Source organism: Vicugna pacos, chromosome 16 (genome assembly GCF_048564905.1).
Source record: "Vicugna pacos chromosome 16, VicPac4, whole genome shotgun sequence".
Classification (NCBI taxonomy): domain Eukaryota; kingdom Metazoa; phylum Chordata; class Mammalia; order Artiodactyla; family Camelidae; genus Vicugna; species Vicugna pacos.
In genome coordinates this window covers 13,807,024-13,832,003 of record NC_133002.1, presented here as the reverse complement: position 1 = coordinate 13,832,003, position 24,980 = coordinate 13,807,024, and the positions used below count along the sequence as shown (strand labels likewise).

Here is a 24,980-nt window from a genome sequence, read left to right as displayed (position 1 = left end):
CATAAAGAAAACGTCACAGGGGGAGGGAGGAGAAGATGCCTGGGGATGCAAGTAAGTGGCAGAGACATGGAAGCTGGAAATGTGGATGGCATGTTGGAGACGGGAAGCTGGAGGAGAGAGAAGGTATGAAACAGACACTTCTGAGAGCAGAAATGTAAACATAGGAAGGCAAGAGGGTAGAATGTACAGGAACTTTCTACTTTCTGTTTAAGGTTTGTGACCAAGAGTCTAAGTAAAACTAATTAGCCTGGCTGGTTTTCCCAGGAGATTTCAGTTGCTCAGACACTGGTGTGGAGATAGTGGATGGTGGCCCGTGGTCGGTGCCCAACAGAGACCTTAGGAATGAATGAAAGGCAACTCAGGTGACCACCGTAACTTTAATTCTTCTCTCTGAATTCCCTCTTCACACGCCCCATGCCTTCTCAGCACCCGTGAAGTCAGCACGAGGAAGATGAGCCCAAGTTGTCTCAAGTCACTGACTTGCTTTTTTCTTTCTGGCAAGTTTAGACATTTTGCCATTAAAAACTATACTGTTGCAAAAGATACTATCAGAGCCTGTGAGTCGCTGGAAAGAGGAAGACTGTCAAGATCCACAGGCACGTGTGTACCGTACAGTTTGTTAGGTGTTCCCAGTGAAGTCCCTGCCCTGTGCGACAGGACCACGGGGGACGTGACGCTGGGGTGGGGAGTGGTTAGTTGTGCTTCCAGAGCTTGGGAAAGGCAACTTTTGTGATGAATATTGAAGAAAAACGTAGGCATTTTTCCTTCAGTGAGAGCTCAGTACCTTCTCTGGTACAAAGTCCCTGTCTGGGAGGTAGACACTGCAGGGAGCAGAATCCCATGAGGAACGTGGGTTGCTGCTGGGATTCTCCCCCGGCACTAGAGCTGAGCAGAGGCCTGCAGCTCCAGCAGACGCGTGATCGGCCTTGGACCTCTCCCCATGCGGCCCCGCCCTTCCCGTGTGCTCTTACCAGTGGCCGTAGTCCAGATGCTGCCGGATGACCGTGTGGGGCTGCGCAGTCCCGTAGGCGTCCACCTCGGGCATGTTCATGTCATCAATGAAATAGATAAGCTTCTTGTGGCCTGGGGGGCCATAATTTCTGCCGGCTTTCTTTTCCAGAGGCTTCTCCAGGACAGCTGAGGAGAGAGCCAGTTGGTGAGGGAAGGAGGCTGAAACCTCAGAAGCCAGTTCTAAGACAGTACCATGTCGAGGACGAGCCACAGTGCGGCACGTGTGCGTGCAGCGATGACAGCTGCTCCCCGCTGCGGGCAGCGCTGCAGGACCAGAGGTGAAGCTGGCAGTGACTAAGAAGCAATGGTGACAGCAGCGACCAGGCATCGAGCACCTGACACAGGCATGTGATCTCACTGAATCCTGACAACACTGCTGCGAGATTAGTCCCATCGTTCCCTTTTACAGACCACGGAACTGAGGCTCAGAAGAACGAATCAACTTTTCTGAGGTCAAGTCAGGATACAGATCCAAACCAGTTAAACTTCAAAGCCCGCCTTCCTTCTGCCACACGTGTGGTCCACTGCGTTCTTTCTTTGTAGACTGGACACAGAGGATACCTTCCTAGTCCCAAGGCCTGGTGCTCTAATCCTACGGACACCTGCAAATAACCAGATCCTGGGCATCCCTGCCCTCTCTACCAGAGACAGCAGAGGAGCCAGAAGGCTGTGGCTCCCACCCCAGGGCTGGGAGGAGGCTCCTGCCACCCCAGGGCTAGAAGAGGGGAGTTACTGGATGTTTTGATAACAGTGTTCTTAGAGAGTTCACCTCCTGGGGTTTTCCCTGAGGGAGAATAGAAACTACAGCCTCAGAGAAATTCCCAAAAGCGTCCAGTGTCAGGAACGGCCTCCCCTCTGCCTTCAGGTATCAGAGCAGCTCAGCGCCCTTCTGGAAACTAAGCACAGACTCTTCTCCTAGAGCCGTTTCTTCAATTATCCAGCCAGAGGGAAGGAACCAAACAGCATGGTTTTCCAGCATGACAGGACTTGTTCAGAACAAATTTAAGTAACAGGGTAGAGATGTATGTATTTTTTTTCAATAAAGCAATTAGATATTTATATATTGCAAGAACCAATACTATTACAGCTGGAGGCTCTGAGAACCATCTGATCCCTTTTCTTGAAAAACAAGTTTGTAAACAAGGAGGAAGTGTCAACAGACATATGAAGGTGACAGATAGAAAGACAAGTTCTTTCAGGAAGCTTGAATATTCTAATTTTCTGGTCCTGAGTTAAATTAAGTGTTCCAAGTATGAATTAAATTTAAATTTAATTAGCATCCAATTAACATACACTATCAACCAATTAATCACGCAACACCTCTTCCCCCCTTAAGACATAACAACTATATATCAGATCTGTCAAAATGGACTATAATTAATGGGCTGCCAAGGACATGCAACAGTCCTTCTAACAGGAGCTTCTCTCCTTAGGAAGACCTGTTTCTCCTCCTCCCAGAGCAATGATATTCAAATCAACTCCTGGAGTTAAGCAGACCCTGTCATTTGGGTTGATTAAGCTCTTCATGCTTCTCAAGGATTGCTGAAGAGAAAGGCACGCCAGTTAGTAGGAAGCGGCCTTGGAACACCGGTTATCTCAGGAGGACGATGTTAAGCACTCCAGGGGAAGAGAGGGCTCCCTGGGGAAAGGCACACAGGCTGGATCCCTTCTGGGCCCATCTAGAATGGAATGGTAGAGAGCTCTTCTGTTTCCAAGCAGAACTGGGGGACCAGAAGTGGGTTTACATTTCAGCAAAAGTGTCGATGTTGAAGGCACTGAACGAATGAGTCATATTTGGAGAGGTGGCCATCCCGGCGCCTTTCTGGGTTCTGCATTGTCATGAACAAGGCCATGCCCAGTGTGCACCTGTGCCTCTCACTGCATTTCTCTGGAGGCAACAGCAAGCTGGGTGGTCAGCTGGTGGCCATGTGGAGCAGCACCAGCTGCCCTGTTTTTATTCACCCCGGTCCTCCTGCCCCGTTTTACCGCCATCCTACATTTGAGGAGCTACTTCATTTTCAAAGTGGGTTCCTGCTGGTTCCCCCATTTCACCGTCTCCGCTGTGTCCACTGCCCATGCCCGTCGACTCCCACCTGGAACCACGACATCCTCCCGAATGCTCCTCCTGCTTTTGCCCTGGATCCCTGCACTCCATCCTGCAAACAGCAGGCAGGAGTGTGCTTGTAAGATGTAAACCGTGTCATGCTGGCCCCCTGCTGAAAACCCTCGGTGGCATCTCACCTTGCCTGCAGCAGAAGCCAGTCCAGGTGTCTTGGCCAACCCTGCATCTCAGGGTTCTCTTCCGCTGCTCCCCTCCTCACTCCCTGCGTTCCAGCCGTCCTGCCTCTGACACACTAGTCACTCGCTGCTGGGGCCTTTGCTCTGGCTGCTTCCTCTGCCTGCAAGCCTTTTCTCCCAGACTCCAGAAGTCTGCTCCCTGTCTTCCTTCATGCATTTATTTACTCAAATGCCATTTTCTCAGTAAGCTCTTCCTGGGCACTCAAGCCCAAATGAAAACCCTGACTGGCTATTCCCCGCCCCTGGGTCATTTTCCTCCATAACACTTATTATCACTTAATATCCCATATAATTTACTTATTTATCTTCTTTATTATCTCATGCTCTCCACACTATAAACTCCAGGAGGCCAGGAATCTTTGTTTTTTTTTTTCATTGTCATAATTCCAGCACTGAGAATATTATCCAGAACAAAATAGGGTGTTCAAAAATTACTAAAGAATGAATGAATGAATTCTACTATTAAAACAAACTCCACGAGTAGGCAAAGAAAGATTTATCATTCCCCCCCGTAACTAAGGAAACGGAGGCTACGGCAGGCTAAATACCTTGCTGGAGTTAGAATCTGGGTCTGTAGACACTGACTTCAATGCTTCTTTCGTATCACTGGGGAAGAGAGGCCTTGTGAGCCCTCACGTCGCAACCCCTCTCCAGGGCTGTCCCTGAGCGCCACGGTCCCGTGAAGTCCTCTAGTCTCTGAACACCAGGGCAGTGCGTCCACGCATTCGTGGAGCATCATTACCAGGGACCCGGCTCTGTGAAGAGGACTTGACTTGCATTCTGGCACTGACCCTCCTATCTGCCCTGGTATGCATTAGCATCACCTTTAAAAAAATCTTTTGACAAGGGAGAAAACTGAGGTTTAGGGAAATTGAGGAGCTTTATCCAAGGTTATACAGCTGCTGAAGGCAAAGCTGGGATTCTAACCTGGGCCTGCCTGACTGTGGCACCCTATGTAACTACCATGGCAAACCATTTCTTACACAGGACTGTGAGCTGGCTTCTGCCCTTCAGAAATCCCTGGTTTAGTTAACTCATTGCCTGACAGTGTTTTTGACAGAGATCATTAAAATCAATCATGTCTTGGCACCGACATGACTTGTGTATCTGTGTTTGAACTATTTTCCTTTCATATTATCCAATATTTCACATAAGACCTTTCAGTTATATTGTAAGTACTTTTCATTTATTTTTTTCAAAAAGTATACTTTGCATGATTTTAAAACAATACATATTGATTATATAAAGACTGAAGAAGCACAGAAAATCATAATGATGAAAATGAAAATTGCCCATAATTCTATCACCTAGCAGTAAGCATTACTTGCAGTATTTTGGTGTATTTCATTCTAGTCTATTTGCTCTGTTAGATTTTTCCTTTTTAAAATTAGAATTACACTATATATTCTGCCTGTATGTTTTCTTCATTTCACATATTGTAAACCTCTTTATGTGATAATACATGTAGACTGAAAAAATATGTGCAACCTAAAAGTTGTGAGCTATATTTTATCTGGAGAACTTTCTGAGGACTTGGGCCCAGGAGGCGGCCTCTCAGATCGCTCTGAGGGACTGCTCCAAAGAGGCAGGGAAGGAGCCAGGATATATAGGAATTTTGCCACAAAGACCAGGTAGTTGAAACGTCCAAAGATTACTGTTAATTAAAGAAAACCAGATATCTCAAGTTAAGAAATTTAGCACTTTTCTATGTATGGGAAGGTACAAAAGTCTGGACTCACTAAAATCATTCCTCTGATGCGCACCTAGCTATCTAGGGCCAGTGTCCTGTTCTTTCCCATCCCGAGTTCCCTCAGGGGGCACCGTTCGGGGTGGCAGCAGAGGCCCGACTGCCTGCTTGTCTGTATCCTGAGTTCCCTTTGCTCACAGGGGCAGCAGTAGCGGCTGATGATTTGACGGCCACAGCATCCTTTGTTTACTAATACGGCTGGCAGTATTTTTCATTCACATACACAACCTTCCAAAACGTGATTTCAGTTGATACATTGTGTTCCATAATTTGGAGGCACCAACATTTACAGAATGGCTTCCCTATTGTCTGAAATGTGTTGTTTTTCAATTGCCTTATACTTTGAACCACCCCCCTACCCACGTTTCAAGTAGTGTGTCTTGGCCACTAGATGGTAAGTCTTTAACGATTTAATTTTGTGTCATCTCCTTTTTGGAAGCTATTAAGGCAAGTGAGAGCTGTCTATCTGTGATGATGTAATACTCCTTTGAGGTTGAGAGTTTGATCAGACCTTTCAAAGTCCTGTCTAACCTTAAACTTTTAATGAACAGGTGATGGAGATTTGTTTTATACAAAGACTCAGACACCTGAGCTCCTATCTAATTAGTATAATTACACACTCAAATATTTGTTGAACTAATACTTCAAATTGCAGTTGGCTGGCAGGAGAACTCAGGACCGTGATGAGCATCAGTCTGGCTACCTCCCTTCACACTGCAAATAAAAGCCCACTGACGCCGTGACCAAGGGCTTTACTCCTCCTTTGCTCTTTCTAAACTGCTCTGTCTATGAGTCAGCACAAATTCTTTTAATTTTAAAAATTACTTATATTTTCAAAATGAATGAGAAAAGGCTTAAGGTATTTGAACAAACATAAAACAGAACAACTGAAGACTAAAACGAGACTCTAAAATACAGAAGACACTTATTGGCACTAGTAATCAGGGACGAAATTGTTACTGTAACCAAATAAAAACTGTCGCATTGTCCTTCGTGAACTGCCTCCTTGAAAGCTCAGAACTAAGCCTGTGTTTAATTACAGTAACCACGTCATCCCTGATCTCTGGTACAAACCCAACTCTACTCCTGTATGAAAAAATTTTCCAGGCACTCAATTCTAAAAGGCATGTATCATGGTATTTACAAAAGGTCTATCAGGCTTCAAAATGAGCACCGTCTTCAATTGAGATTTTATAGGAGATATTAAAAAACACTTAAAATTATCTTTTATCATCCTAAACTTCAACAACACCCAAGGATGGACCAATGAATTGTAACTCAGTGAAGAGAAAGAAAGCAGTGCAACCGGGTCTGTGGAGTTTAGAGCAGCTGGAGGACCAGAGACCGAGCACGGAGCTCTGCCTCTCTCAGCCAAGATGTCAGTGTTATTAATCTGCAGTTTGTGCAGCTGCTGGCAAGTGGTCAAGTGAAGCCTGAGAGTTTCAGTGACCAAGTGAAGGGCCAGTGTTATTTACTGTCAAAGGGAGAGACATCCATGTGCTCTAGATGTCAGATGAACAGAAGCAAAGTTGGCATTCTATTATGGAAATTCAGACGCATGGCTTATAGTCTCATCAAAGTGGACGGGCGCGACAGCACAATCCAAGAGACAGCTTGGCTATTAACTCATCGTGTGACTTCGAGGGAAGTCACTTAGCTCCTCTAACCCTCATTTTCTCATCTTGTGAAGACAGAGATTATCATCAGATCGGTGACGGACACTGTACCGTCAGGCCAGTCAAGGTGGCTGTTCTCTTGCTCTCTGTACGTCCCCTGCTCGACCAGGATCTGCTTCCTTGACACCCAGACCTCACGGTTGACCTTCCTACATACTTGCCCCAGGCCCCAGCTAGTGACTGTTCTTACCCAAGGGGCAGTGAGGGGCGTGTCCTTCTGCTGGTTTCCCTGGTACCAAGTGAGCCAACCTGATGTCAATTCCCTCTATAACTGCCAACCTCCCCCCAGCCCCAGGGAGCTATGACTGCCACCCTGTCATGCCTGCCATCTGCCTCACACAGTGAAGTGTCACTCGGACCTTGCTTCAGATACGTAAGCTCCCACCATCTATTGAACCACTGATGTCTCTGTCACTGACTTCAGTCTTGAAGCTGGGTGAGTACAGGCCTTGTAGGCCTGCGAGGTGCAGCCCAGTAGACACCATTTCCAACTCCCCTCTCCTTAGTCACTTTCCAGCTGGCGGGGCCATGTGACACAGTTCTGAACAGTGAGACACACACATAAGTCTATGGGAGAGCTGTTATTTCCTGACTCGGACATTAACTCTTCCCTTTATTTTTCTTTCCATTTGGAATGCAGATGTGATGGCTGGAGCAGAAGCCACTCTTCCACCCTGAGGGGGCAGCTAAGACAATAATACACATTATAGTCTCAACAGCATTGAACCATTGATTTAGTTTCAGTAACTGCCTACCTGAAGACTTCCTGTTGCATGAAGGAAAAAAAAATCTGTTTATGTCGCTGTCATCAGATTTTCTGCTGCTTGCAGTCAAAAGCATTACTGATAATACAGGGGCTTGGCATAGTATAAACATTAAATAAAGCATGTGCTATCCACGCTGGTGAGCAGTGCGCATACCCATTTGTATTTAAAAGAGGTCTGAATCTGGGTTTAGAAAAGTACTCAATGGGGACCCCAGCACTGGATGCAATAAAAGGAGAGATGCAGGGAATATCGAGCAGCTGCCTTCTCTATAAAAGAGCATCTGATTCTGAGAAAAATGAAATTCGATGGACTAGCAGGATGAGGGAGCTGCAAAATATGGCCCTGGAGACCTCAATGAATCGACCTGCTGGGTGAAGTTATTGCTCATTGCAAAGCTGGAACATTTCTTCCGAAAACATTATTTTTGTTTTAGCATAATTTATGTTAAACACCTTTTTCAAGCAGAAGGGGTTTACTTGGGTTCCTTTTGTTTTGACAGTGGGGCTTAGAGGTAACTGTATAATATTTATAGATTCTTAAATTTGAGAAGGATTTTAATATTGTTAGAATAACAGCTTCCATTTACTGAATACTTATCGTATGCTAGGAATCATTCTGAGGGTTTACACATTTTATCTTGCAACTGAGGAATGAAAAGAAAAAACTAGTGATATGCTCAACAACAATGGAGAAATCTCAAAAGCATGCTGAGTGAAAGGAGCCAGACAAAAAAGAGGGCCTATTGTATGACGATCCTATCATACAAAATTCTAGAAAATGCAAACTAATCCCTCGTGGCTGCCTCGGGCACAGGGCAGGGCGGTGTTGGGGGGACTGGAAGAGAGGGAGGGGTCACTGCAGGAGGTGAGGGGCTCTCGGAGATGATGGATAAGTTATTACTTTGACTGTAGTGACGGTCTCATGATGGGTAAATATTTCAACAGTTATCAGGTTGTATACTTTGATGTGTGCTATGTATTGTATGTCAATTATAACTCAAAAATGCTTTTTTAGAAGAGAAAATGTTAAAAAAAATTATGCTGCCTTTTAGTAGGAAAATGGAGAAATGAGCTGTGATTTGCTCACATAAGGGAATTCTACGCAGCAGTGAAAACCAATGAAAAACCTCCACATGTTGATGAAAAAAAGCAAGTTACCAAAGGGAGCTACAGTACGACGTATACTTAAAATTTAAATACACACAACAACATTGTGTATTTTATAGATACTTATCTGTATCAAAAGTGTCAATTTGGAATGATGCCCCTCACCTGCAGTGGTCCTAGTCTGGTGAAAGAGGGGCATGAGGGAGGAAGGGGGGTGGTGTGTTGGCTGTACTTAAAATGTTAAGATCTACTGCAAAATGACAAAATGTTAACATCTGTGAAATCCGGGTGGTGGGTGCACAGGCATCTGTTATACTATTTTCTGTACTTTTCAGAATGCTTCAAATATTTCACAATTTTTAAAGAAGTTTAAGTAATTCTTCATCCCACTCTCAGCATCGCGTTCCCCTTGCCAGGGGCAACTACTGCTGCCCGTTTCTTGTGCCCTCCTGGAGATGTTCTTAGTACATGTAAGCGCAGATGTACGAGTGTAGATATATAAGCAAATGTTTATATATGTCTTTTTTAAGAAGACACAATTTGGAGCATACTATATATACTGTTCTGAGTCTTGCTTTTTTCATTCAGCAAAGCTTTTGGAAATAGTTCCAACTCGGTTCATATAGAATTCCTCATTCTTTGCAATACTGCTTAGCATTCCATCACACGGATAATTAAGCTGTTTCTCATCTTCTGCCATGACAGACACATTATAAACACACACTTTGCACTTCTGTCTGGGTATACTGCCCGCCCTTTAAAGCAGACCGTACCACATCACCTTCAATCCCTCCTTAATTCCAAGGGTCATGTCCCCTAGGGAGCCCAAGTGTAAACTCCCAGTTTTACACACGCTCCATGTGGTCAGCAGAGTAGACACTCCATGCCAGCCTTGTCGCTTGATGGTGAACTTGGGCTGCCACGTACCTTTATCTGAGCCTCAGTTCCCCCCTCTAGAGGAGACGAAGGGTGAATGAAGTGATCTCTAGAGACACATCTGGGGCCAGAAGTCTATGAGCCCATGGACATCTTCCAGTGGGTTTGTGCATTCTTTGTCATCAAGTGCTGACCTGATCTGTGCCGAGCCCTGCCCTGGAAGAGTCTAGGAGGCCAGGGAGGCAGGTAAGGAGAGAGGATGGGAAAGGAGAGCGTGCTGAAGGTGATGGAAAGTGGGCAGAGGGGCTGGGGGGAGATGGGAGGAGAGGGGCGAGAAGGGGACCGTGGGGGGGGGAAATGCACAGTGCCCCCTGGGGGCAGAGGAACAGGGACACTGAGACACCCAGACAGCCCCGCCCCCTCCTCCACGGCCTCCGCCCCCTCACCCTGCAGCATCGCAGACGTGGTGTAGTAGTTAAAGGGCACATTCTTCACCAGGTACTCCTCTGGGTCCAGGCTGGCCAGCTTCGCTCCCACCAGCACCGACTTGCCAGTGCCTGCCGTCCCCACCAGCATGACCGGCCGCCTCCGCGCCACAAGCCGCTCCACAAAGTAGCACACTCGGATGGTCTCGCTCGTGTGCACCAGACAGGCCTGGCGTGGGAACATGATGAGAGTGCCCGGGGCTCATGAGAGAAACAGATGCCCCGCAAGTTGTCCTGGAGCATTTCCGGAGAGGGAATTCGGCGGGCAGGGTGGAGCTGTCTGCCTTGGGCAGGAGGGCCCCCTCACCCCCATACCCAGGGAGGCCCTGCTACTAAATCATGCTCTCGGTAGAGAGCAGACCCTTGCCCCTAGACCAGCACTGTCTGCCTCCCTGTGGCCTAACCTTCTGCCTCTGTCATCTCCCCTTCTCCTCCCAGGATGCCGGTCGGGGGGTCTGGCAACTGGTAACTAGCCTTTGGGGGATCTTGTGACTTCATTGCTCCTATTACGCCCTCTGAAAAGGCGAGTAGCTGCAGATGACTGGTTCCTAGCAAGGTCACACCCTTCACATACAGATAAGGGGCTGGAGCCACCGTGGATCCTGGAGGCACTGCCCGTCCCTGGTGGCTCAGCTGCACTCACCTGCAAAGGTATCTCGGGGTCAAATTCAAACTGGGGGATGAGCTTGGACCAAGGCTCAAATTTCTTAGTCTCGGGGTCTATATAATAGTCAAAGATGGTTCCTTGGGAGGGAAACTTGACAGTCTTGAACTGGGTCAGCCACCATTTGCTGAACTCTGCTTGGTGGTCCATAAGCTGCCAAAACAAAGCAGGTCAGGAGTCAAGGCTCTCCGGAACTTCCGGAACTTGAGAAGCCTGGACAGGCTGCCCTGCATGGGACAGACGGTCAGAGCCAGGAGCAGAGGGCTCCTGTTTATGCAGCCTTGCCCCACGGCCCAGCTCCTCTGGGAAGAAGGCTGTTCCCCTGAGAATCAGCCTGTCAAGGCCCAGCTAAGCAGGGGCCACCCTTGAGCATGTACGTGCCCCCCGCTTGACCACAGAGCTGGGCCACCCTGGCATCATGCACCTCAGAGCCCTGGCAGGTGGAGGGAGGTGTGGGAGCCTGTGGCCACAGGATGGGCAAATGCGCCAAGGATGCACGGAGAGAGAGATCTTTCACTTCACAATGAAAACCAGACTTTAGGTTTATATGGAGAATCCGAGACAAAGACCATCACTAGAAAGCAGGAGGTTAGGTTAACTTCCTTTTCTCACTCCCAGTTCCATCTTGAGCTTCTCAGCCAAGCCATTAGCTGGGCTGCACCAACATTGTCTGGCGCCCTGCACTCTGGTGCATGACTTCCCCTTCTCCTGTAATTGGACACTAGAAGGACAAGGTCACCTTTCTCAGTTTGACTCTTTGAGTGCCTCTTCACAATGACTTCAGTGAAGAGGCCTCTTCTGAAATCCTCATCTCTTTTGGATTCTGACAGTTCTCTGGTCCTTCCTACCCTTTGAACTTGCCAGCACTCAGACTGTACTGGCCTGCAGTTTGGTACAGAGTTTGGAATGCGGTATCACCTCGTTGGATCTTCACAATGCTCTAGGTTATCCTGGCTACTGAAAATTATTCCTATTTTATGTAGGAAAATAGAAAAGCTCAAAGGTTCCACCTCTGGAAGCATTTGGCAGAACTAGGAATTGAACCCACAGTGTCAGTCTCCTAGTCGGGTGCTCTCCGACAGATCATTTGCTCCTGAGAGATAATTTCATGTGATCGCTGCAAAGTATCTGGCCAGGATCCACCTTGCCCCCCCCCCCCTTTTTTATTGGAACTTCTACCCAGGTATGGGCTGCATTTTGTATTATATTCTACTTTGCTTTAATAACAGCTTTTTAAATGTAAGCACAATTGATGTTCCTGATGCCAATATTTTGGCCAACGTTGTACATTTCGGTTTACAGCACTATTTTTGGTGTTTGGCTTGACTGCAGGCTGTGCGGGGTCTTGGACACTCCCTGCCGCTAAAAGCTTTCTCCTGTGCCCTCTCCCTCTGCGCCCGCAGGGCTGCCCACAGCTCCAAGTGCTCCAGAGCCCAGGACACCTGGAGGGATGTTTTCTCCTGGGCTTTTAAAAGGAGTTGAGTGGATTTAAATTTTCTACACAGAGACAGAAAAATTGACCAAGTATCTTTATCCCGATACCCCACTGCTTGCTCGGCACCAGCGTGAGACAGAAGCCCAGCGGTGATTGCTGTCTGACATTTCAGCAGCCGAAAGGTTAGGGTTACATTTGATGGAAAGTGACAACCCCCACGTTCTGGATGCCTGCACACTCAGGGAGGTCTCATCCATCCAGCCGGACTCGCTGGCTCCTTGCCTCAAAGGGGAGATGGAAAGCTCTGAAAGAAGCATGGAGAGGCTCCAAAGGCTGCAGAGCGGACTGCCTAGAATTCTCAGATGTCAGACCCCAATGCAGGCACCCTCCTGCCCTCGGAGGTCCCCCTTCCCACCAGCATCTAGCTCTGGAGAGGGAGGAGGAGAAAGGCAGACGTTCCAGGAGCTCGTGAGAGCTGCCTTCTGAACCGTGAACACCAGAGAATGCGCAGGGGGTGATGGGAGCCAGGCTGCATGTTACAACCAGTGCCTGTGAAAATGGAAAATAAACTCATCATTACTTCTTCCAGTTCACCTTTGTTTTGGACTTTTAGAACACAGTTTGCCTTGGAGAGGGCTGAAACTTTTTACCAAGAGTCCATGGCCAACCCAGACCAGAAAGAGTAAATTATAACCCTCCAACAACTGCAGCCTGGTGTGATCCCAGCCCTGTTCGAAGTTGCTCCACACATACTCATGCAGGCAATTCATTTACTCCTTACAGTCATCCTAGGAACTGGGTACCTCTATCATCACTCTCACCTCCTTTGTTAACATGGGGAGAGTAAGACAGAGAGATGTTAAATCACTTGTCCAGGGTCCCCAGACAATAAGTGGCAGAGTTACAATTCAAGTCCAGGGTCCCTGTTCTGAGCCTCTCTATGGTACTGCTTGACAGCCAGGATCAGTTGTAAAATACTGTCTCCATAACCTCAAATATGTTTTTTCTGGGTAACATACCTTTTCTGGGGAGGAAACCAACTAAAGAAAACAGCTGGAAATAAAGGAAGGGTTAGCAGATAGGACGCCAAGACACTCCCAAACAGCATGAAGCTACAGCAGTCAACACTATGTGATAAATAATACTTCGGTTTCCTACCCTAGGTGTCAACTAACCTTTGGCATAACCTTCTACTGACAGCCCTGCATTTCAGGGGTATGAAGGGGTGACGGTTGGCAGAGAGTGGAAGGTTCTGGAAGGTTCTGAGAAGGCTAAAGGGATTGCTCCCCCTCAAGCTTCTATAGCACAGCATCACCCCACCCATGCAACACATCTCCCCATGCAAAGTAAGGCCCTTGTACTTCCAGTGTTTCAAACTCAGCTGTCCAAGAAATTAGGGATATGCTCACTAACTCAAAAAGCAACAGCTCAAAACATAGTCTCAATCTCATCTCCCTCGCTACATGAAGCCCTTCTATGGGGACTGATGTCTTTAGCAGAGCAATGGATAGATAACTAACTAGTGTGGTGTTGCTGGGTTAATTCTGACGTTTGGCTGTCTTGTCTGCCAAATCTTTGCCAGTTAAAGTAGGTGTTAGCCTCAGCAAGTCCTCTTACCTGATCTTGGACCATTGCTCCGCCAAAGGCCCAGATGGCAGCAAACACAAAATAAAGCTCATAGGTCTCCCGGGGGCAGTCTGCAGGGACGGCCTCCTCGGTCAGCAGGCACTCCAGAAGGTGGCACAGCGTCTGAACCGTGCTCCGCTCCGGGATTGGGATTACCTTCTTGAACCTGCAAAGAGAGACCCAGCCATGCTCTACGACTTTGGATTTTTCCATCCTAGAGGCGCTGTTGGACAGCTGTGGAACCCTGCTGGTTTCCGCGGACTCATGATTTGTCAAGTCCGTGCTGTTTTGCAGCAGCAAAACCTTTGGTATTATAGAGACCCATGGTTCTACTTAAGCCTTTATTCTCATCAGCTGTTTTGGGTCAGCTCCCTTTGCAAAGAAGGAAGGGCCCGGAGCACTCCTGAGATGCTTCCCTGTCTCCTCTTCCTTTCTTCTGCTGCCCTGCCCACTCCTCCTCCCTTCTCTGAACCGTGAGGACCCCCCAGTCCTTGGGGAACTAGGCAGCTGCCACGAAATGAGTGCATCTGTCACAGTGTCACTCTTCACAGTCTCCTCGACTGGCAAATAACCTAAAGAGTCAAGGTGGGTGTGATTCCTTCAGCTCCAAGGGTTGTCCTCAATTAAAACACATTGAAAATGTTTTCTCCGGGGCCAGAGTGGTCCAGGACAGGTGGTTATTTTATACAATCATGATTTACTTGATGGAGTTCCTCTTCCAAAAATATGCCTCTGTGACTTTGTCTTGGCCCAGCTTTTGTACTTTTAATCTTGGTTTAGACGTCTCGATTGAAAGGCAGATATCAAGAGATACACAAAGGTGCACCTACGCCCAAGGGAGCAGGAGCATGTGCCCATGTGCACACACAGATGCACACATCCGGGCACTCTGATCCCACCATGCATGCACACAGCACACCACGCACCCACACACTCAACCCCTCCTGCCCACGTCACCACCTCCCGGGGGAGGAAGGGCTCACATGCTGCACAGAGGCAGGGGCCACCATTATAAGACAAACAACTCCATCAAAGGACACCTTAAAAGTCATTTACCAGCACTGGGCCTCGGAGTTCCACGGCGTTCCGTTCTCTTCAGTGTTTTGTGCTGCTCTGGTTTTGAATCTGGCTGCAGTCCTTACAACAATGCTATAAACTGGTCTGACAGTCCAGGCGTTACGTCCGTGAGTAATGAGGACACTGAGTACTTGGTAGACTTTCCTTCATTGCATCAAGACGTATTTGTGACAATGTCAAAATGGAACTCTCTCAGGCTCAGTGTGGGATGAGGCCCCGACATAATACAGGCCGACTATGCTTCCAGTTCCAGACTGAGATTCCAGACAGCCTGGGGACAGACTTGCAAAGGGTTTTGCAGCATGGCTTCTGGTCCTCTCAAGGGTTTGTAGGATCAAAGTGGTAGATACTGGAGGGGCTAGAAATTAGCACACGGGACCTCAGGGAGGGCTCTAGGTGTGCAATGAGTGCCCCGCTCCCACGGGGAAGGCAGGTGCTCATCCTGAACGGAGAGCCACAGAAAGGGGCTCCCATAGGACCCGTGCCTGGGAGCAGACTTGCTAAGCTCACAGTGGAGGGAAGAGGGTGCTTGCTGGAGCAGCCTGTATGTCCTGGAGTCCAGGTGTGAGCTATGAGCGTGTGGGGTTGTCTTAGATGCTGGCAAACGGGTTGTCCTGGAGGGGTTCGTGTGAGCAGCTGTACATGACTGGTGGACGGAGAGGCATTTCCTTGCTTCAAGGAGAGGCATGTAGGGGATCTCCAGTGATGGGAGGGGTCTGAGGGATCCACAAAAGCTTCCAAAGAGAGAGATTTCCAAATCTGCCACAGTTGAGTAATGAGGCCATGCCAGGTCCAGTATTAAGGCCTTTCCTGCCCTCAGTCTCTTCTGAACCCCCTTCCACCCCGAGGGGTCAGAAGCTACAGCTGGCGAGGGGGCAACTCGTGGAGTGAGGAGAGAGGTCAAGGCTGGGTGGGCAGAGGCAAAGAGTTTGTTTTTTTTTTTAAATTTTTCACTGTGTCTTTTAAAACTTTTCACATGCGTACACGTGTGCATGTGTGTGAGACTGTGTGAGCAGAAGTGACTGGAAGCCTTCTTATGACTGAAGAAGGACTGGAAAAGTCACAGATGCTGACCTAGACTTCATCCCAGGGCAGAAGGGGAACCAGCCACATAACATGGTTCTGAAGGAGCAGTCGGAAACAAAGTAATGTTGTTATAATCATCCCTTATGAGGTCTGCTTGTTCAATATAAAAACTACTGTGTTGGCGTCACTTTGACATAACAGGGCCACATGAAGCTGGTGTCACAACATGGAGACGAATAAAACAGAAGCGAGACTTTGCAGCGAATGCCTTGTTACTAAGTGGCTGGGGTCCTTGGCCCCGCAGCTACAGGATGGTTGGCCCCCTGGGAAAATCCCTTGAGAATTACATGAAGGAACACCCAGAGCGGGCCCCCTAAACCACAGCTCTGGGTTTTTCCCTTATAGCCACAGAGACTGGGGGAAATGGCGGGGGAGGTGGGAGTTGTCTCTGGACGGACTTGATGCAGTTGGAGTCTTCAAAGCTTGTTTCACATACTAGCATGCGCACAAGCACGCGTGTACACACACACACACACACACACACAGTCACACACTCTCACAAACAGATGGAAGTTTGGCATCTGCTGTTATAAATGCCTAGAATGGCAAATGGCCTCATTTCTTAGTCAAAGGATTTACTGGACAGGTGTCTCAGGAAACCATAAAGAACAGGGGTGCTGTTTCCCTACAGCCTTCCCCTGGTGTATTAACGCTCTGCAGCCCCAGCCCTTCTGAGACCCTAACCACTACTGCCCGCTTCCAGACTCTCCCTGCTGCCCCGGCTGCTTTATCTCATTAGATCCCAAGGCCCCAGAGCCCACAGGCCCCAAGGGCTAAAGGTTCTTTAAGGGCTTATGAAAACGATGAAGTTTGGAAAAATAATATTAACCCCAATGATAAAAATTACAAAATCAAAATTAATAAATGTGTAATTAAGTATCTGAAAACATACCACAGGTCGACTACCTACCTGCAACTCAGTTTTTAGTTCTATAAAATTCATTCTTAGCAGAGGTGGACTTTGCTAGGGCGAGAGAGGGCACATGAAACAAAGAGCCTCAGACCCTCCTGCAGTGGCAGCTCTTCCTTCACCTCTGCTCCAGGCTTGTGAGAGATTCTCCATCCTGTGCCTCACAGGCCAGTGAGTAAGGAGTCAGGGACCATTCTGAGTGATGGACTTAATTTCCAGGAAACATAATCCTGACCCTGACTTGCTGAGCTTTCAGGAACGATGGATCTCTGAGTCATGCTGCATTCACAGCACCAGATTCTGATGGTGCAACTGGGCTGAACAACGGCTAGGTACCTGATTCATAGAATGATGCATCAAATGGCAAAAAAAGACAACACAAAACAAAAGGAGGTTCCAAATGCTGGAATCTCTCTGCAGACACATACATACAATATTCTTGCTATAATAGGTTCCTTTTCATTAAGGGCAATTAATATTTTGTGTATGTGGTAAGTGGTCAGAGATTGCTGCTTTTACTTTTACAAACCTCTAGGAGGAAAAGTGAACTCCCAATGTCCAGAGGGGTGGGGCTGGTCAAACGATGCATTATACCCAATCCTGCATCATCGGGGCTGTGAACATACACAGCCGGGAACAGGAGGTGGGTCCCACGTGCCACTGGCAGGTGTCGATCTGGCCTGTGTAACATGTGTAGGAGGCCAGCTGTGTGCCCTGCCAACTGGAGGATCTCAGGACTGTTGTCTGATATCACAGCCTACAGCCTCCTCTGGAAACACCCACGTGGTGCTCACAAAACACACTTTAAATCTCCCTCCTCCTCACTCACCTCGCTTCTTGCCTAAACTGACAACAGGCATCCTAGGGCCAATCCAAGGTGTGTCCCCCTCTGCCATCTGCCACGCCTAGAGGGGAACACTCTAGGGACATCATCTGACTTTCGGGACAGGACAGTGCATCCGCGGGACATCAGGTGTGAGCCAACAGGCTCTTTAGTGCTGCTTTAACTTGTCACCTTCCTTACTGCCTGGCTTACCTGGTTCTGAGTGTGTCTAAACAGGTTGGAAGATACTTGTCAAACAGAATGGTTAGGTTGGCTCGCTCTGTCTGGACCTCCCTCCTGTCAATCCAGCTGCTCACTGGAGGGCTCCACCCCAGGTCTGCCGGGTTGATGTACAGGATCCCTGGAGCATAGAGAACACTGTGCAGTTATGTGTCCGTAGATCTCAGCATATTCTTCACCCCGGAGAGTTTCTTTCTCTGTTTAGAAAATGGATGGAAGACTGGGCTTGAACAGAGAACTGGCCGAGGTCTGAGCGGGCAAAGGGTTTTGTTGTTGGGATCAACTCTGATTGACTGATAACAGCTGATGGAAAGCAGTGTTGAGAAGGATCCTGAGGCCACATCTAGGCTCAGGAGTAAAGATTGAGTGGTATGTAACACTTGTCACAATGTCAAACAGTGCAGATTGAATGGTATCCCCCCAAAGGATATGGCCCTGTCCTAACTGGAAAAGTCAGGACATAAAGTTGTTATCTTCCCCCAGGATGTAGTGAGAAGTCGTGACGCCTGGTCACCTGCATTAACCTGGAGGTTAGAACCAGCCTAGAAGCAGCCTAATTTGAGGCACTTGTGTGCAGAGGGCACTTGTCCAGCTCGAGGCCATTCCCCTTCCTGATAGCGTAACATTTCTGAATTAAGATCTCAGGGTCCCGACGATAGAGCACTGGCCCACCCTTGTGGATGGTAAGAGGGCTGAGAATTAGGCCAGAGATGGGATGACGAGGTCTGACCCCTGTTCGGAGCTTCCTTCAGAGCCAGCAGCGCCGTGTGTCTTACGAGGGGCGCCCGTTCTCCGGTGAGCGGCTCTGCACTTCCTTCCTGCCGTGGGCCATACCTGCTCTGGAGACCGTGGCCGGCGTGGCCGTGCGCAGGTGGCTGATCTCAAAGAGGAGCCTCATTGTGGGGTTCAGGGGGATCCTCTCATTGCTTGCCAGCGTCAGCACCTGGAGACGACGGGGAGGGACGGGGCAGCAGGCAGTTAGGGTGCTCCGGGGGGGGAGGTTGGCTGATTACACCGGTGGGGATTATGATGCCTACTCTGCTCTTGGCGATTATGAGTATTTTCTAGATTTTCTACAACAATCTTCTCTCTCCTGTAGCCCCTTTACCTCCATCCTGGTGTGTGTTCTGAATTAGGAAATAAGTTACCTAAAAAGTTCAAGTTGATGCCAATGACGTGAATGCGCTAGACCATACTGCAAAGACAAGGCGATTGAAGGAGAAGAGCTCAGGTTCCATGCAGTGACTGTTTCTTTCAAAGTAGTCCCTCTGGACGAGCACCCGCTTGCTCTAACGGTTCTGTAAATGCTGAAACCACTGTAACATCTCTAACCTAGATGTGCTTTCCGAACAAGTTTAGATACAGCTCCCAGCTTAACAGCCACTTTACTGGCATTCAGTTCGTTTTCACTGTTTATGAAAAATAAAATGTACTCTCCATGGATAAAGATGGGTCACCACTGAGGATGTATGACAGGCCCAGAATGTTTCTGATCCTGTTTCCTTATTTATAAACAAAGGAAAATTTTTTTGAGATTAGAAAAAATTATTTAAGAGTCTTTTCAGCTTTAAATATTAATTTATGTGCAGAAGATTCTGAAGGGAATTACAACAATGCTAAGAACGTGTGAGCAATGGCAGCACCACTGAAGAAAGTGAAAGCTGCCCTGTGGGATGAATCAGTTCTGAGATGCTGATTAACGATACTGGAAAGTGAGGACAGCAGGATTTTGAAGAGATAGCTGCAATGACACTCACTCGAGAGCTGTTTACAATAGCCAGGACGCAGAAGCAACCTAAGTGTCTGCTGATGGATGAATGGATACAGAAAATGCTATATCACACACACACACACACACACACACACACACACATCATGTCAGGTGACAGAGGTGTTAACTGACCATATTGTAGTAATCATTTTGCAATATTAAGTATTTCAAATCATCACATTATACACCTTAAACTTACACAATGTTATACGTCAATTATATCTCAATAAAGCTGGAAAAAATTGAAAGATAAAGATATCAGTAGAAATTCCTTGCTCGGGGCCAGCCCTTGTATGGAATGAGCCCGGGGGACTGGTTTCACTGATGGTTAGGGATGAAGTGGGGCTTTCTGCCCCCTTGGTACCTTGTTGTCATCCATGACGGTGTTCAGAGACTCAATCCACATTGGATCAATGTCGCCATCCAGTAAGATCCACTTGGGCCCGTCATGGGTGATGTTGGCAAGCTCCCGCATGATGGAAGAGAACAAGCCTAAAAGGAACCACGGATATCTTATTCTCCAGGTTGCCATCAATCTTCTTCCTCTGAACACAGCCTTTCCCCATAAGCAACAACACTTAGAAGGAGGTGGAAATAGGAAAGGCAGGTCAGAACTGGCTCTGTATCTTACTCTGCCAAAAATCTGACCCTGCCCAAGGCACCACTCTGGGCTCCCGTCTGACTTTTCATAAGAATAGCAGCAACACGAAACAAGAAGAAAACATGGTACTACCAGCTTTGTAAGTGACAAGGGACCCAGTGAATCATTTCAACAGGCAACTGTGACATGATGGAATTACATAAAACCTTTTTAGGTAAGGTTTTTATCCTCTGAAACTGCAGCCTGGGAAAATCCTGCCAAACACAGGCTTTGAGAGAAGGCCCAATGTGATTGTGATTGGCATCACATGAAATTTGCATCTTAATTTGGATAGAATTGATTTTTATAATACTAAGCTTTCCCAAACAATAATATTGTATGTCTTTTCATTTATTCAAATATTGTTTTATGTTACTTAATAAAATTTTACAACATTTTCAATGTTTCTCTTTGGCTTAAATGTATCCCTAAACATTCCAGTTTTTATTGTTATGGTGAATGGAATTTTTTCCCTGTATTTCCCGTTTTAGTTTGCTACTGCTAGTATAGACAAAAGCTTTCAAATTTTGTGTATTTTACTTTATACTTAGTTACCTTTAACACAGTAGTTAACTTAATCTAGTGATTTTTCAATAGTGTTTCTTGAGTTTTCTAGGTATAAGGTTGTATAATAAGGAAAATAATAATTTTCTCCTTTCGTCCAATTTATACCATGTATTCCATTTTCTTGTCTTACTGCATTCTCCGGAATCCCACCAAGCAAAGCTGAATAATAACGTTGGTAACAGATCTCTTTGGCTTATTTCTGATTTTAATGGAAACGACTTTACTTTCTCATTATTCAGAATGCTCTCTTTTTCCTTTTGGCTTTAGGTAAAGAGTATTTATTATATTTAAGGGATTTCCATTTATTCCTATTTTACTTAGAATTCGAAAAATCAGGAACAGCTACTGAGTCTTTAACATCTATTTATTGACCAAATTATTTTATCCTTTAATTTGTCAGTGCTTTTTGTTACCATTTTTAAAAGTAATCCATCTATCTGTATGTTCTTAGAAGAGATGTTACTTGGTCAGAATTTACTATTCTTTTGAGTGAGATAATACTGGATTTTATTTACTGATATGAATTCAGAATTTCTGAATCTATATTAATAAGTGAAATTGAGCTATTGTTTTTGGTTCTGCACAAAGGTTGATATCAAGATTATTTGGCTTTATAAAATGAACTGAAATATGTCCTTTTTATGATTTCAGAATTATCTTTTTTTGTTCCACTATTTCAAAATTTTCCTTTTCTTTATTCCTTTTCTACTTCTTATTGAGTAAATTTTGCTCATATTATATTTTTCTAAGGAATCATCTATTTCTTTTAATTTTTCAAACATGTGTCATCTAATTATGTCTCTTCTATTTTAATCTTGCCTATATCTACCGTTATATCGTCTTTCTGATTCCTAATCTTTTATACTTCTACTCTTTTTTTCTCCATTAAATGCTTACAATGGACTTACTGGTCTTTACAAAGAAAAAATATTTGTATTTACTTATCCTTCCTATGATATATATAGGAAGGATATATACACACACACACACACACACATATGTATTTGTTTTCTTCTGACTAATTTCAGCTTTTATGTTTTTAGTTTCTTCCCAGTTTTCTTTAGGCTTAGTGTATTACTCTTTGGATAATTTCTTAGGATGGGTACTGACTTCCTATATTTCTAGCCTACCTTCTGTAATAAGGAGAATTTAGACTTTTTCCTTACTGGCTTTACATGTGTCCCAGAGGTTTTTGTATAAAGTGTTCTTCTTATATTGTTTCCAAGAGGGGTTGCAATTTAATTTTCTCTTTAATCCAGGGACAGGGCATTTCTTGATTGCAAATAGTAGAATTATTTTTGGTCACTTTCTTGCTATTTGTTTCTACTTCTATCACATTATTATCAATGTGGCCTGGAAACTGATACTTTTAACTTCATTACAGTTTCTTCTGTGCCCAACTAAACTTTAAATTTTTGGAAATGTTCCATGAACCCACCAAGAAAGGAATATCTTCTAAGACGTAAAGTTCTATAACTGTGTGCTACAGAGAGTTTGATGATGCATTTCCCAATTCTCATATGTTTATACTTATTTTTCTGTCACTGAATTTTATTTTGGAGAAGATATATTAATATAACCCACTATATTTCTACTTTTATCAAGTTCCCCGAAATGTGTTTTAAAAGTTTATACTCCGTCCCAAGTATACTCTATTTACTTAGAAATTTTCTTGTTTAGTGAATACACATTTAGGATTATTATAAATTAAATCTTTGTTAATTTCTCCATATTTAACGTATATATTCAAAAAAACTTCAATTAAAATTCCGCCATTTAAAGTTTGAATTATATTACGTGAGCTTAAATTTAACACAGAATAAGGAAGTGCCTGAGGCTAGCCAAGAAATTACAGAAAATATTGAGGAGAGATTTACCTCATCAGACATGAAAATATTATAAAATGATTATAACCCAGATAGAACAACATCAGTATAGGATCAGATAAATAGGTGAGTGGAACTGAATAGAAAACCCAGAATCAGATTTCAGTGCAGTTGGCCCTCTATATCTGCAGGTTCTGCATCCATGGATTCAGCCAATCATGGATCAAAAAATATTTGGAAAAAAAGAATTCTAGAAACTTCCAAAAAACAAAATTTGAACTTGCTGCACACTGCCAACTATTTACACAGCACTTGCACTGTATTAGGTAAGTATACTGGGGGAAGATGTGCACAGGATAATGCAGACACTACTGCAGTTTATATGAGGTTTTGAGCATCCGTGGATTTTGGTATCCACAGGAGTTTCTGGAACCAATCCCCACTGGATACCAAGGGACCACTGCATGTATAACAAGCCGGAATTTAAGTTCGCAGGGAAAGGATGGTTTACTTAATAAATGGTGCTGTCACATCCAATTATCCATCTGGAAGGAAATAAAGTTGATTCTCTACTTTACCTCACACTAAGCCCCAAAATAAATTCCAGATGGATAAAAAACGTTAACATAAAAAGAATCTTTAGGACCAAATTTATGACACTACATCTATAGCTTAAAATTAGAATGAGTTATAAACTACACAGGGATCCCAGATGCTAAAAAGACTAGACAGGCGTAATTTCCTCTTTAAACAGTATGCATGGTAAATTTACCGTGAAGTGTCTGTACACAAGTGGTAGACAGCGAAAAACCATTACTGGTATGTGTAACAGATACAGGGTTAATGTCTTTGATGTGTAAAAAATTCTTACAAACTGACAAGAACATATTAAGGAAGAATAAAATTACGAAAGAGCCACTGACTAAGACTTATAAGAAGGAGAAGACGCTAAGCCTCATAAACTGTGAAATAAAAATTAGAGAAGCTGCTCACTGAATCCCATTGTTCTAGGCCTCGGATGGGAGGCCCTAAATTAGAGGACTCCAGGCAGTCTGACCCTGGTGTAGTCCGGCATTTAGGAGGGAGCTGAGATTCATTCTTCCACAAGCCACACTGGTTTCAGAGAGAGGTCCTATCAGCTCACAGGGTTTTCTCCATTTTTTTCTCTGCTCTCTCCCAGTTGACAGGAGAGCCCTTCCAACATCTACCAGTGATTTTAATTCCTCAAAGGTGATGCTGAGGTCAGCACTGGGTGAATATGGGGTTGGGACCATGTGAATTGCTGTAGAAGGGACCACGGTTCTAGGATGCTCCTGAGACAAATGACGATGAGTGGCGTCTTCACTCAGGCATGGCTGCTGGAGCAGCTTCCCCATTTCTCCTGCAGCAGTGCCGACAGGAGAGGTGCCCTCTGTGGGATGCCTGACTGCATGGCTCCTTTGGGAAGGAGCCGTGGGCGTTCCTACCCCAGCCTCTGCCAGGCAGCGTAAGGACTCCACGACTTGTGACCCAGCATCGTGAAACTACAGCTGAGAGTGCCTGTGCTGCTTTACCCTCTGTAAGGTGCCCTCTCTCGAGAGGCAGCTGAAGAGTCCCCAAGGAAAGAGCCTCTCCCAAGGGCTGAGGTCCCCCTCCAAGCCAAAATTTGTTTCCTTTCTTTGATTCCTTTCACCTCCTTCTCCCACCCAAACAGATCAGCCCCATGCTCCCTCCTTTGCATTCAACCCCGCTTTCACGTCTGCTCAAGGGGCTCTGAGAATACCGAGGGGCTTTCTCCCAGGGGTACTCCGCTCTTACCATCCTTCCATTCTCGTGTGGCCGGACTGATGATGCCAAAGAGTTCATCGTTGGTGACCGCTTTGGGGTTGAGGTCTGTCCAGACGGGGCGCCGTTTCATGATCTGGTAGGTCTTGTGCAAGGACCTCAGCACCTGTGACTTGCCAGTCCCTGCGCTGCCCACCACGAACACGGAGTGCCGCACGGCCAGGAGCTCCTCCAGCTGCACCACCTGGGGAGACTCGAACTTCAGCCAGAGGGTCTGGCCTGTCACTCACCCACATCCCATCCACTCTTTCATGAGCCAGCCTAGTGTCTGAAGTGAGTCCTGAGATCTACACAGGAAGGGTTATTCCCCCCGAGATGCGATGGGGTCCTCAATGGAGGGGCAGCTTGTTTCATTTACTCACTTATTTGTCAGTCAGTCCTTTAATTATTAGCCACCAACTAAGTGCTGGAAGAGTGTGCCTGGAGAGGGAGATTCGGAGATGACTCTCCAGCCCTCCGTGATCTCAGTCTGATGGAGAAGCGAGTCACGTTGACAAATCAGCATCACATAAGGTGATAATGGCT

The 24,980-nt window shown here is 46.1% G+C and overlaps 1 protein-coding gene across 5 annotated transcripts in view; it reads right to left on the bottom strand.

The window, feature by feature from the left end:
- The window catches only part of DNAH9 (dynein axonemal heavy chain 9), a 264,304-nt gene that overhangs the window by 113,403 nt on the left and 125,921 nt on the right, over positions 1-24,980 (bottom strand). For all 5 annotated transcript variants that reach the window (XM_072940756.1, XM_072940754.1, XM_072940753.1 and 2 more), the window contains 8 exons: positions 24,429-24,639; positions 19,963-20,090; positions 18,662-18,770; positions 17,801-17,948; positions 13,683-13,857; positions 10,610-10,783; positions 9,928-10,135; positions 972-1,137 (listed from right to left, as the gene is read on the bottom strand). In XM_072940756.1, the coding sequence (XP_072796857.1) occupies positions 972-1,137; positions 9,928-10,135; positions 10,610-10,783; positions 13,683-13,857; positions 17,801-17,948; positions 18,662-18,770; positions 19,963-20,090; positions 24,429-24,639 (1,319 nt within the window). The remainder of the gene's footprint in view (positions 1-971; positions 1,138-9,927; positions 10,136-10,609; positions 10,784-13,682; positions 13,858-17,800; positions 17,949-18,661; positions 18,771-19,962; positions 20,091-24,428; positions 24,640-24,980) is intronic.